The sequence below is a fragment of the Poromitra crassiceps genome, assembly GCF_964638095.1.
Source record: "Poromitra crassiceps genome assembly, chromosome: 20".
Taxonomy (NCBI): domain Eukaryota; kingdom Metazoa; phylum Chordata; class Actinopteri; order Beryciformes; family Melamphaidae; genus Poromitra; species Poromitra crassiceps.
Genome location: NC_139637.1, coordinates 23355000 through 23369999, shown reverse-complemented (window position 1 = coordinate 23369999; position 15000 = coordinate 23355000). Strand labels below are relative to the sequence as shown.

General features: G+C 43.8%; 1 protein-coding gene across 1 annotated transcript in view; it reads right to left on the bottom strand.

Annotated features, from left to right (window-relative positions):
- Positions 1 to 15000, bottom strand: part of spryd3 (SPRY domain containing 3) — a gene marked incomplete at its 5' end in the record, with an annotated part of 72479 nt that overhangs the window by 32437 nt on the left and 25042 nt on the right. The window contains one exon of the mRNA XM_083656843.1: positions 3688 to 3837. Within this exon, the coding sequence (XP_083512969.1) occupies positions 3688 to 3837 (150 nt within the window). The remainder of the gene's footprint in view (positions 1 to 3687; positions 3838 to 15000) is intronic.

Genomic DNA, 15000 nt, shown 5'->3' with positions numbered 1-15000 from the left:
CATTTCACAAAAGGCTCATTATCTCAGCTTCTAGTTTGAAACGTCTGTTTTTAGTGAAACCAACCTATCTTCTCCTGCTGATAACTAAAGAACGGAAAATGATATCAATAAACTTTTTTTTGCTGATGATACAAGAGTCTCATCGTTCTTTGGGCGTGTTCGATGTTTACAAAAGCCGTTTTCCCACATGCGTACCGGAAAATTACCTGTAAGTCAATATTGGACATTTCCCTGAATTTCCCTTCACACCTTCACGCTCGCATGTGGGAATCTAGCAGCGAATTTGCCTGTATGTTGGGGGGCGGGGGGAGGGGGGAGCTTGTATGTATGTAGAGAAAGCAAATGCAGGAAGCGAAATGTGGAAGTAGTTTGCTTTGATGTGCGCGAATGATTAGATGATGCACTTTGAAGAAGTTGGGATCCGTGTCTGAGAGAAATAGTTGCTGGTTCGATGTTTATCCGTTCACCTGCGTCGCGTTGAAGCACTTTTTACAGACTGGCTTTGTTTGATGTGTCCGGGCTTGCCTTCGCCTTCGGAAATCAGCAAGCTGACATACTGCTCTTATTATCACAAGATCATTTCGCCAGTTTGCTTTAATGTGCGCGAATGATTAGATTATGCCCGCTGGAACATTAAGCAACGTGTGTAGGCTACACCTCGCCCATGATTGAAGGACCGCTGTCGCGGAAAATGACTGGACCCGTTTCCCACTTGTGTGCCCTTAAGAGCATACCGCTCTTCTGACTGGCTCGAAACTGGTGAAATGTCCGCGACGACGGGGTCGCGCTTATACCGGAACAACGACTTTCCCACATGCAGGCATTAGACCACGTTCCGGTCATTTAGCGGTACAAAGCGCATGTGGGAAAACGGCTATAGTAATATCACACAATATTCTGTGGGTCTTGAGAAATCACTGAAAACGCTCTGAAAGGGCTGGCACTGGGAGCATCCGTTTTCCAAAAGTGGCTGGCACTCAATGAGTTAAAAGGGGCAGATCTTATTTGGTGTTATTAAAAGGGGCAGAGCTTCTTATTCTGTGTTATTAAAAGGGGCAGAGCGTTGACCCTGGGAGAGATGGTGCTGGCTGCTCTCCACAGGCCTCGGCTTTGGCACTCGCTAATATTTCACACTCATAACGCTTTCAAGGCTAAACCCACGGGGTGTAAAAATTCACAAATCATGACCCCATACAGTCTGAAAAATAGCTGCTAAGTTGAGTCAAAATGTATTGCAAATAGGCTTTTTCTAGAGAATCCATCCATCACTAAGTATTCCTCCCTGTCAACGTGTTTTGATCGGTCCTTCAGTGGTGTCAAATATTCTCAGTAAGCAGGATTGGAAACATCCCTGTGTATTTGGTGTGATGAGTTGCAAGATCTTCAATCTGGGAACTAGGGCTGCACAATGAATCGTCTTTTCATCGTCATCGCAAATATGAACACGCCCAATAAACACATCGCAAAGACTGCCTGAAACGCAATGAATCACAAAAGTGGTTTTATTTACATGCGTCATGCATTCCCACTCAGCATCTGACCATTTTGTCTTGTGTTGTAAATCCAGCGTACACCTTTCCCTTGCAACAGTGCGCTCCGCCCCTCTGCCAAAGCCCAAACACGCTGTGTGTAGTTTCAGCTAGAGTCAGTGTGTATTTCATTTCTTTATTCAGTGACCATAGGCTATGTTTGGGGTCTATGTTAGCATTATTAAAGCAGAAAGACATAGGAACTGTATACCTAATATGCATACTTTAATATTTGTTTATTTATCACAAGTCGTATTGTCATCGCTATATTGAACAATGTTATCGCACATCGCAGATTTTCCTCATATCGTGCAGACCTACTGGGGTTTTGTTTAACCCATCGGTTAAACAAACAAAACAAAAACAAAAAATCTCTAACCTCTGGGGGCAGCACCGTTTCAATGTGGTGCAACAGGAACTCAAGAGGCGCGGTCGGCAGCGGAAGAAAATCCCTTTCCGCTCCCTACAAGCTCTGCCATTGGCTCCAACCGACCGGCTCTGCCCATTATTAATGGATTTCTTTTCCGCTCCCTGCGTGTCGCTCTCAAATCCGTCCGTCGCCATGAAACAACAATAACAACTCTAGCTCGTTGCTAGTAGCAAGTAGCAACTTGCTATACGCTGAAAATGGTAAGTGTTGACTACACACCGGTCACTTTCACTTCATTTTGAAGAGGTGAAGCGCAGCACGTGTGCGATCGCTGTTACACCCCTTTTGACGGAGCGTGCCGACAGATTTTCGATGTAAGTCGAAAGTCTGTCTCGACTAGATCACAAGATCTTTGACGATTGCTTTTGTTATACTTGTTATACGATTGCTTTTGTTATACTTACTTACTAGACTTTGTCTTGTTTTGATCACAATTCCCTTCAAAAGGTTCACTCCCCCACGTCCGCTGTCACTTTATGCCTCTCTTCACGTGTATCAGTCTGATCCAGTCCCCCCCAAAACATCTATAATTTGTCTCCATTTTATTCTTCAAAGCGGGGTTATTATTGCGGTAATAGTAGCACGCAGAGCTGCAGTGCTAATGTTGAAATGGGAACCGCATGTGTGTGCATTCTTTGGAAAAAGAGATGAGGGCTCAAAGTGAGAGGTGTTAAAATTTCTCTAATTGTTTTTTCCTCTTGGTGGCGTTTCATCTTCCCAGAGCAGCGAGGCTATTAGATCCAAAGAGCAGGGAGCCTAAGCTGCTGGATAACGGGAAAGAAAGTTGCCAGGTCGCCGTTGTAAATAAGAATTTGTTCTTAATGATTAAATAAAGGTTCAATAAAAAAAGTGAAGGCTTACGAAGTGTTCTGCATTCATTTTATAACTTTCAGGTCAAAAAGAGGCCAAAGCTGTTGAAAAGCAGGTTCCAGCAAGTGAAAGACAGACATTTGGTTTGGTCAACACCAGAGCAGCAAGCACAAGTGATGATGTACTACCTAAGATTAGGCTAGAAACTGGGGAAATAATGTTTTCTTATTGTGCTGTTAAACTGTGGAATGGTTTAGCTGAGCCCATTAGGAACTTACCAAAACGATTATTTAAACAAAACATAAAAGGCATTTTTAAAGAACACTGGAAGTAAATCTTTGTATGCTGATATGCTCAGTTTGATTATGTACACTGTAACTTTTAAATGTGGGTATAGGTCATTCTATGTTCTAGGTATTTGTTTTGTATATTAGGATTAGGACATTTTGTTGTAATTTTTGAAATATTTTGTATTTGCATTGAGTGTACTGTTATGTAGCTTCAAACTTCAGATTTTTGTATTGTATTATTGTATTATGTTTCTGTTAATTGTATTACATGTTATGCTATGGACTCTTGGAAGAATAGTCCAATTGGGCTTAAAAGAGATCCAAATAAACAAACAAACAAACGAATGTGCCGCTACTACTTTTACTACTAGTGCTTCTGCTAAACTGCTATTACTGGCCTTTCTCCATCTCAAAAAGTAATATCTAACCATGAGCTAATAACTTATGCTATGGACTGTGAACATTGTGTGTCTTTGTGTCTAGGTTGTATGATCTAAGAGGGAGGGGAAGTGGGTTGGGGGTGTGGGGGTGGGTGGGTGGGGGAGGTAATTTGTTTCTCCACTGCGGGTTAGTGTGTGTAGTAATGGCGTTCCAACTGTGTGTGAGTCGCTGTTCCTAGAAAGCTCACCCTCCTCGCCAGGCCCAGAGCGATGTAGCACTTCTCCCCGGCGTCGACGATCTCCACCTCGTAGTAGTGGCAGCGGGTGGTGAGCGGGAGGCGCGCCTGGGCCAAACCCACGTCCATGATGCTCTTTCCCTTGCCAACGTACTCCAGGAGCTAAAGGAGGACAGAGGAACAAAGAGAGGGGTGGGGAGGGGGGTTGGGGTTAAAAGGTTCGAATCAGTTTAACGAGCTGTACGTTTAAAAAAAGAAAGACCGTAAAAAAAGGAGGCTAATTAAATGTAAACACGTTAAGCTACAGAATTATACCCTAAGCTGCTGCCCGTGTATTTGCTTGTTATTATCCGGGACCAAACAAACAGTTGTTTTTTTGGAGAGTGGCTAGTCCAGTCACCTTTGGTGTTTTTATTCTTTGATTATGTTTCTTCTGATTACCCCATTTTCTCCCCAATTTTCCCTCCCCCTGCTGCTCTATCCCCTCTGCCGATCTGGGGAGAGCCGTAGACTAGCACCATGCTTCCTCCGACACATGCGCAGTTGCCCAGCCGCTTCTTTTGACAGTGGGGAGCTTCACCGGCACGACGTAGCACATGGGAGGATCACGCTATTCCCACCAGTTCCCTTCCCTTCCCGAACAGGCGCCCCCGACCGACCATAGGAGGCGCTAGTGCAGCGACCAGGACTCATACCCTTAATCTGGCTTCCCACCCGCAGACACAGCCAATCGTGCCTGTATGGACGCCCACCCAAGTCGGAGGTAACACGGGGGGGGGGGGGGGCATGGGACCCTCATTGGTAGGCAGGGAATCTACAGTACCCGCCACACTACCCGGACACCCATTCTCTGATTAATATTCATACAGGGGAAAAGCAGAGATGGAGACACCGCAGATCATGGATCTGATCTTAGGCCAGATGCGGTGGAGGTAAGGGACTTAACCAGCTAACAAAATCTAAAGCAGAGGTAGAGACACCGCAGATCAAGGATCTGATCTTAGGCCAGATGCGGTGGAGGTAAGGGACTTAACCAGCTAACAAAATCTAAAGCAGAGGTAGAGACACCGCAGATCAAGGATCTGATCTTAGGCCAGATGCGGTGGTGGAGGTAAGGGACTTAACCAGCTAACAAAATCTAAAGCAGAGGTAGAGACACCGCAGATCAAGGATCTGATCTTAGGCCAGATGCGGTGGTGGAGGTAAGGGACTTAACCAGCTAACAAAATCTAAAGCAGAGGTAGAGACACCGCAGATCAAGGATCTGATCTTAGGCCAGATGCGGTGGAGGTAAGGGACTTAACCAGCTAACAAAATCTAAAGCAGAGGTAGAGACACCGCAGATCAAGGATCTGATCTTAGGCCAGATGCGGTGGAGGTAAGGGACTTAACCAGCTAACAAAATCTAAAGCAGAGGTAGAGACACCGCAGATCAAGGATCTGATCTTAGGCCAGATGCGGTGGTGGAGGTAAGGGACTTAACCAGCTAACAAAATCTAAAGCAGAGGTAGAGACACCGCAGATCAAGGATCTGATCTTAGGCCAGATGCGGTGGAGGAGGTAAGGGACTTAACCAGCTAACAAAATCCTGTGTGTCCTAAAGCAAGTGGGCGCAATGATGGATTGGCACTTCCAAAACCCCGGTCGAAACTGCTCTGAAGCACCCATTGTGACGATCCTACAAGTACAAACAGCCACACTTGAGGTTTGCATGTACAGGGAGGATAATGCCATCACTTTTAGGTCTACTTTGGTCTTTCTGAGGCATCCAAAACAGGTGAGGACGGGCGGAGTCGGGCTGAGTAGGTGGGCAGCTAGGCAACCACAAAGCCTTTAGGCTCCGCTCTGTTTCCGTGCCATGTGAGCGCATGGCTGTGGACGTGTGTAACGGAGTCGAACACACCCCCGGGTTGAAAGGCTGGGATGACAGACAAGGTGGGGGTGGACAAAATTACTTAGTGCATTAAGCCTGTGTGTCCACGTGAATGTGTGTGTGTGTGTGTGTGTGTGTGTGTGTGTGTGTGTGTGTGTGTGTGTGTGTGTGTGTGTGTGTGTGTGTGTGTGACGCCACCTGGGTGTGCTATGTTCCACCGGCTAGGCACATGAAGGGCGCACCTGATGGGAACAGCTATTCAAAGATCTCCGTCAAAAGTCAGTCAATTAGGTTATTACCATTTTCCACCTTTTTGTCTTGTTTGCCTGTTGCCGGGCGATCCATCAAAGTGGAAACAACGAGTCTGAAGTGCCGCTGAGGCAGACGAGATGTTTCATTTCAAGCACTGAGCTCGACTGAAGGATCACAGCGGTTGTTGAAAAGCCGTATTTGTGCAGTGCCTATGTAGCAATATATGAAAGTAGATGATGTCAAACACCAGCTTAGGCTAATTTGAGGAGATCAAACGCACAAAAGGTGGTAGATGAACGCTGTCAAACCCCTGCCCACACTAAGGAAAATACAGGACTTTATTATAAATAGGTTTAGATCTTGTGGTTGGTCAAATGCCACGGGTTTGCAATGGCTTTCTGCATCTCATACATTTTATATGCTGTTAAATTATGTTTAACCATTGCTGTGTACTTCAAAAATAATAATAATAATAATAACATGACCAAAAAATGGCAATTATGACACCAACCATTGATACTTTATCGCACCACTACTGGCTTTGTTTCAAAGATTGATTGGATTTAAGATATTCTTTTTGATACAAGGTTTCACATGAGCACTAAAGGTAAGCTTTACGCCTATTTAGCGGCCAAAATATACGTATATATATATATAATTTGTAAAGAAAATAAATGTTATGTAACATTAGCTGATGTAATGTCATGAGTTATGATGTAAATGATGTAACTTAAGTCCATCATAACTCATAACTCATAACTGTTTGTCCTTTGTTTTTGTGTGTCTGTGCAGAACTTGTTATATTTTTGGAATTCATTTTTGCAATTTTGTTTTAAAGAAGCCATCACTGCTCTGGCACTGTTGTTTAATTGAAAAATACCAATAAAAAGATGTTAAAAAAGAGTGGTGTGTTCTGAAATAATAACAATAATAATAATAATGATAATAATAATATTAATATGAATAAATAATAATAATAATAATAATAGTAGTAATATGTTCCTCTCTGTGGAAGTCTGATTTAAAGACGTGCAGTCTATGGCTATAACGTATCTATTCAATCATCTCTTACATGCTTAGAGAGATGATGACAAATTGATGATAGAATAATCCACACCTGCAGATGTACATGTACTCTACTGCGAGGGAATTAATACTTTTAAGATTGGATGCGTTCTTGTATAAACCTAAAAGAAAAAAACTACCACAGTTACCAGCCAGCCGTCCCTAATATTTACATCTGAAGGATAACGTCACTTACATTATTCAGAGCCACTTTAATTGTAGTGATGATGTCATCCAACCTGCATGTGCTACCATGTGACATGACTTCGGGGTGCGTTCACAGCGTTTCCACAACATAACCGAGGGGAGCCTATTCAAAATACACTCGTCCCTAACTCTAACCCTAACTCTAACCCTAACCATTTGAACGTTACTATGATCTTGAACAGCCCTTTAGCCTTTTCAGATGGCAATGTTATCCGTTTTTGCGGAGCTCTGATAGCCTAGTAGTTCATTCTCAGCTAAAGCAAAATAGGAGAATGTTGACATGATTTTCCAAGTCACACAAGATTTTCCAGGACATTTTGCTCTTTCTCTCATTTTCGATGTGTTGGAAACACATCGAAATGATGAAGACTTCAATGAAAACAAGACTTCATCGAAACAATGAAGACAATGAAGACTTCTAAGACTGGAAAATTGGTCAACTTTTTTTTCCAGGTTTTCCCCCGGATGTGTGGGAAGAACCCTGTTTGTTTGTTAGTTACATGCTGTCCTGTGTTTTGTTCTCTCTTGTCTCCTCAACCTCTTCAACTTTCATGCCTGGACAGTTGCCGTTCTTTTGGAAGAGGGATAAGGAGGCTTCAGTGTGATGAGCGTTCAGTCACACCTTTTCGCCTCCGTGCTGCTGAGTAATGGAGAGGGAGAGAGACACAGGATGGCAGAGAGAGAGAGTGAGAGAGAGAGACACAGGATGGCAGAGAGAGAGAGAGACAGGACAGCAGAGACAGAGAGAGAGAGACGTAGCCTTGAGCATAGCATGCTTCACTGAGACTGCTGACAGCACTGCCCACACCTCTCTCTCTCTCTCCCCTCCTGTCATGCTGCGTGGTGAGAGTGCTGCTGGTGGTGGTGGTGCTGCTGGTGGTGGTGTGCAAGGCCATGTTTTGTTGAGCTGCTGCCTGGGAAACAGATGTAACACCCTGAGAGTGGTCCTTCCAGTTTCCTGTCACGCCTAATGGGGAGGGGGGGGAACTTCAAGTAAGATGAAACTGAAGTGGTTGAAGTGGTTCACACTGTGCGACCAATTCCTGACCTGGTTCGACATCCCATAATAGTTACTGGAACAGTGCTACTGTCTGGGGAGTCAGGCGGACAATGAAGCTCCTCCAACCCAGTGACTTATTTTTGACTTTATTGAATTTATTTCGCTATTTTTTGTGGTTGTTATTTTCATTGCCTTTTTTGGGGGTTTTGTCTACGTCAATGTTTCTCAAACTTTTTCAGACCAAGGACCACTTAAACCAATGAAAAAAAACTCGGGGACCACCTAACTCCCAAAATATCCCCAAAAACAATAGGCCTACTACTTCAACTGTAAATTACAAATTAAAGGCTAATTAAATGACAAATTTTTGGCTTCCCACAATTATGAAAACAAGATAACCGATATAAAAAATATATATGTAATTTATTTTAGTTAGTCCATTTACCTTTTTTTACCTGTTCAGTTCAAATATATTCAAAGTTCAAAGAAAGTTTTTTCAAGTTCAATAAATGCACAATGTTGCCAAAGTCAAATAGGCTATCTTTTGCCATCTTCAAGTTGCATTCAGTGATGTTTTTGTGTTCAAATAAGTGTTAAATGGCTCTATATTATGACAGCAATTACTGAATAGAGTATTTGGTCAGTAACTTGGAACTCCCAACCACCCGCTGTACTCTGTCTCTCTCCTGTAGCCCTGCAGGCAGAGTGGACGTATCTCCACAAGCGTAAGTCGGAGAGAGTCAGGGGTGGTGGCGTTGGATTCATGGTGAAAAAATACATATAGTCCTTTATTGGCATCGTGATCTGATCTTGAGTTTCCCAGAAAATGTAAACATTTCTCTGATTGGATAGTGGGAGGAAAAAAAAGGGAAAAAATAGAAATCTACTCGCGGACCACTAGGGGGCGCCCGCCGGACCACTGTTTGAGAAACACTGGTCTACGTATATCTGTCATCCAGTGGAGGTACCGCCTTGCTGTTGTATGCCTTTGCCAACTAGGCAAGTTGCAGTCTACACCCATGCCTGTACAGCAGGGGTTCCCAACCTTTTTTGTGCCGCGGACCGGTAGATAGATGGAAAAAAAAGTCGTGGACCGGTTGTCAATTTTAATATATATATTTTTTTTTTATAAACATAGGCTATAATATTATAGGCTGTGTGGTAGTTGAAACATAGTTTCAAGTTGACGTTTATTTAAAACGTCAAAAATAATAATAATAATAATTGGACGGGGCTCGCGGCCCGGTACCAAATGCGTTGCGGTCTGGTACCGGTCCACGGCCCGGTGGTTGGGAACCACTGCTGTACAGAATCATACAAGCACAAATACCTTGAAGCCCACCTTGGCGCAGTGTTGTGGCCATTCAGCCTTATGGCACTTTAGGCAGAGTTTGGGGGGTACCTCACTTCAACAACATGGCTAATCGTTTTCAACATGGAAAATGGTGCTACCCCTACCTCTAAACCACCCACATCCGCCCAGCCACTCCCCCTACCCACCCATCGAAACCTGACTCTCTACGACCTTCCTATCCCTAGCTATGGCCCCTTTTCCCTAGCCCCACCCCTTCCCCTCACCCCCCCTCAGTGACCTTGAACTTTGCCCTTTGACCACCAAAATCGAACCAGTTGATCATTGAGTCCACGTGGACGTTTGAGCCAAATTTGAAGAAATTCCATCACGGCGTTCCTGAGATATCGCGTTAATAAGCATCAGACGGACGGACAACCCGAAAGCATTACGCCTCCGGCCACGGCTATCATCGGTACTGGAGGCATCAAAAGAATGAGAATGATCTGGGCCAAAGGTGGCAGCATCATTTGGAAAAGGCATTAGCCGGCCGGGCCTCAGAACCCAGGCTCTGATTCCCTGCTCTAATTCATCTCTCAGTGGAGTTGGACGCCCTCCAGCAGCTAAATCGGACTTGTCCACCAGTCACTTTTCTGCGCAGCAGGCGACCAAGATGAATATATACTAATGCCACAGAGTGGGTTACAGCCACTCTCATTGCTGCTTTTGTACGGGCCAACTAACAGCCAACAGGTGATGTTTGTGCTGAATGCATCCAGCAGCGCTGAACGGCCTTAAAAGTACTCTACCTAAACCGTGTCATGGCTTTGTTTACATTGCAGTGAAGAACACTACATTGACTCTTTCCTCTTAAGCCATAAATTACCTGCAACAAAACCGCTACAACTCACCGCCACCTATTCATTAAAACGTCCACAGATATTCAAAACATCGGAATGAGAAGCTGATGTGTTCAAACGCAACTGGAAATGCCAGACTCTTAGGTAACAACAACTCAAACACCATATTTGCGGTGACTGTCACTCTTTGTGTGTGTGTGTGTGTGTGGTGAACACATGTTTACGTGATGATCGTGAAGAAGACCTCCTCCAAATGCAGTGTTGGGGGTAACTCATTACAAAAGTAACATATTACATGTAATATATTACTTTTAGCAGTAACTCGGTAATATAAATTATTACTTCAGTAATATTTTACCAGTTACTTTGTCAAGTAACTCAAGTTAGAAATTGAGTAAAAAAAATTTAATCAAAGCACATATTTAAATAAAGATACAATCATTTCCTAATCAAACTGTTTTTATGCAAATAACATTTAGAATTTTTGATTGTTTACACTGACTTCAAGGTGGTTGACATTATTTTTCGGGATGGCTCTGGTGCAGCGATGTCATTCTGTTGCTGCTGTTGTTTTGGTGAAAGTAATGTCAAAGTAGTGTAATAAGTAAGGAGTTACTCTACACAGACAGTAATATTGTAAAGTCACTTATTACTTTCAAATGAAAATAACTAGTAATATGTAGTATATTACATTTTGAAAGTAACTTGCCCAACACTGGTGGTGAACACATGTTTACGTGATGATCGTGAAGAAGACCTCCCTCCAAAAGTGCTGTGAGCAGCAGGCTCTTGTTGGGGGGGATTTGACCTTGTTTGAACTGGGTTATAGGAACTTCAAAGAAGCACTAAGCACCCAAACAATACGCTAAAAAACCAAACACGCAACCTGTCATTACCGCGGCAGCACTGACGCAGGCAGCGAGTGAGCGGGGGTGAAGTCGGGATACGAATATTTACAGTCAAGGAGACAAGCCGATATTAGCGTGAATGCGCGCGGCATGCCTTGAGGGGACGACCCCACCCGCAGCGACACTGTATTTAAAATGATGCGGGAAGCATCAATGACTACCTGTTTTGTTCTTGCTGCTGTGATGATCACACGCGGCATGACACACTGGCAATAACTTTTAAATGCTCCGCTACGGCCCAAGAGCTATTTCGCAAAACAATAGAGAGGCAAAGTGGCCGCCTACTTCCTGCTTCAGCACTGTACCAGAGATTTTCATCCGCCATTTATTTTCCCATAGACATTTCGTAAAATGCTTATAAAAATAGTTGTACTTGTTCAAACCAAACAGTTCAGGTATATTTAGAATTGGGAGAGACCATAGAACATTTCACTCGGACCCAAACTTAAAAAAAACTACATCGAAAAAATATTTTCTTTAAATCCGCAATTTCTTTACGTTTTGGTCCGAGTTAAATGTTATGCGATCTCTCCTGTTTCTAAATATATCTGAGACGTTTGGTTTGAACAAGTACAACTATTTTTATAAGCATTTTAAGAAATGTCTAGGGGAAAATAAATGGCGGGTGAAAAACCTCTGGTACAGTGCTGAAGCAGGAAGTGACGTTTCACTGTGGCTCTCTATGCCGCGTGATTTCTAACCCCGCATAGGATAAGCAATAACCACGCCCTGTGGCGCCGGGATTGGCCAGGAGCAACACTGGAGGGCACGCAGCCCAGCGATTTCATGAACCAACTGAATAGCTCTTGAGAACGGACAGCGATTTCGAGAGCGGACATTGAAATGAATTATGGTCACCTACCTTCCTTAGCATAGTAATAATAATAATAAGCATAATAATTGTAATCTACACAATGTACACAATCTACAAAAACATGCAATAATATAAACGGTGTTGTGTTCACGTTCATAGCTCATATAATATAATGTATCATATCGTTTTTTTCAAGCTCAATTCTTACCCAGAGAAAAGGTACAGCACTGAAAATGTAACAAGCAATAGTTTTTTAAACATCTTTATTTTAAAAGATGAAAAACCCCAGGTGCTTTAGTCCCAAGCTTCAATGGTCCTGGCCAATCCCGGCGCCACAGGGCGTGGTTATTGCTTATCCTATGTGGGGTTAGAAATCACGCCTCTATGCCCCCGACAAACAACAATAGGCGGTTGAGCGGTCCCTTTGCGGCTCGACCGATCCGCTCCTCCAACAGCTTTCCTTTGAAACCTGGGAGAGCCAAGCGCCTGCATACTGACACCTCATCACTCACTGGCCATGTGGAACATTTCACCACCTTTTAATACACTCCATTTTTATTATCGCCATTACCACTGCTGCTGCTGCTGCTGCGAGGATGTTGCCCCAACGCCAGCGTGTACGCCGCTCCTCAACGCCAGCGTGTACGCCGCTCCTCGCCCCGCTGCTACCACTGATTTCTTTGGATGGGTTACAAAGCCGTAAAAAGTCCAACGTTTTTCACCGAGAAGAAAGAAGAAAGTTATTCTTGGGTAAGACCTAAACGGCACCGGAGAGAGAGCGGATGCCATGAAAAGATGGCAAGGTGCGCAGGTATATTATCAATATAAAGGAATCACAGTTGAGCATTTCGTCGTAGTGCCAAAGTGTTGTATGTTAGTGTTGGTTGAAACAACAAGTGCACTATTCAAGGGGATGATGAGGAAGGTGTTAGGTTTTTCCAAAAAACCCAGAGAGGTCCAATACCATTGTCCAGAGACTAGGCCTTGGAATAATTGCGAACAGCTTCCATCCTTCCTAGCCCAATTTACAAGATCTGGGCTCTCAATCTATTTTTATTTTTTTTATGTGAGACTTGAGAAGACATTTTCAGCATGGTATTCCAAATCTGTAAAAAAAAAAAAGAGTTCTGGCCAACATCTTGCAGTGCGCGTCCAATGTCAACAACTGTGTGACGTTAAAAATAAATAAATAAAACATTGGATAGATGCTATTCAAATTGGAGGAAATATCCCATAGCCTTTTAGGGGGATAAGTTAGAGACAAAATATACAAGTTGATACGAGTATCAATCCCTCCCCCTTTCTGAACAGGGACATTGCTAAAAGCCTCAGATGCTCCTTTCAAGCGATCCAGCGAAAGCGCTCTCCTGCTCGGGCTGCCACTAACGATTATTTTCATAATCGATTAATCTGTCGATTATTTTCTCGATTAATCGATTAGTTGTTTGTGGTCTATAAAATGTAAAAAAATGGGAGCAAATGACGATCAGTGTTTCCCAAAGCCCAAGATGACGCCCTCAAATGTCTTGTTTTGTCCACAACTCAAAGATAATATCAGTTTACTGTCATACAGGAGTAAAGAAACCAGAAAATATTCACATTTAAGAAGCTGGAATCAGAGAATTGAGACCTTTTCTCTTAAAATTGTAATCAAAACGATTAATCGATGATCGAAATAGTTGTCGATCAATTTTCTGCCGATCGACTAATCGATTCATCGTTGCAGCTCTACCTCCTGCCTCATCTTCTTCGCATCCATCTATTCCACAGAGACACACAACTAGCATTCAAAGTGAATTCTGCTGAAAACCTTTCTTCAGATGGAAAAGCAGCCGTTACATAAATGTGTGAGGAGCATCACACATTTATTACACACTGTGTGACATAACAAAAGACTATTTTCAACATAGCGAATAATCGGCACTACGACGATGACGAACCAATGAAAGACAGAAAATAAAATAAACTTTTCTCCCCCCCTCTCTAAAATCTCCCAGCTGGGGCCACGAGTGACCTAGATATAATTCCGGTGCTCTCCTCCCCACGATGCAATATTAAGAGTCTAACCGCCTGTAGCAGAAGCTCTGTCCTGCCCCCCCCCCCCCCCCCCACCACACACACACACACACACACACACACCGCTAATCTCTACTTACCTCCAGGGCGGCGCAGCAGCTCACAATCACTTTTATGTGTTGATAGCTGAAAACAAAAGGAGCTGCATGGTACTGTAGGCCCTGGCTGCAGGGGGCTCCTGCAACACAAATCTGTCATCTGACAGTGTGTTATTGCCTCCGCGAGAAGAACCAGGGGTTATGGAGAAGCTCAAGACGAGAGAAACGTGAAACCCGAGTGAGGGAAGAAGGAGAAACTGAAAGTGTGTCGATATAGCGGAGAGAGAGCAGAGACATGTTTTTTTTTTTTTTGGGGGGGGGGGGGGGGACATCCAAGAGGGGAGTCTCGAGAAAAAGACAAATGTGTGGACCTGGCAAGTGAAGGCGAGATGAAGAGGAACACATGTTAGACGAAGTTAGGAGAGCAGAGTCATAATTATCTTCTGGTGAGGAGGACATCCGACAACGAGGCTACCACCGTATGTCAAGCAAAAAATACAATCTGCTGCTACCGTTTCCTTTCCTTTCCAACCAGGCCGATATTGAAGCAAGCAGAATGACACGATAAAACAACACGAGCATAAATAAAACGTGCAGAAAATGAGATATCACTCACTGCCATCTTAGGAGTGGCTGTCATAAATGTTGCGGACAAAGCAGAGATTTGACTCCGGTTGGTCATCTTTGTCTAAAAGCAGGTCCGGTCCGGTGTGGTCCAGCCCGCCCAGCCTCCAGTCAGTCGGTCGGTCGGTCCGGTCGACCTCGCTCATTATGTCAGTCCTCGCTTCCTCTTTTCTCACGCTGCTCAGTTCCTACTAGAGCTGCAGGCTCAACAGTGATGCTGAACTGCTTGCTGGCCCTGCTGGCTGGTGGCAACCAAACAGCTTGATGGGAAAGCTGTGAACTTCCATCCATCAGATGAAACAGCAGAAGTCATGGTG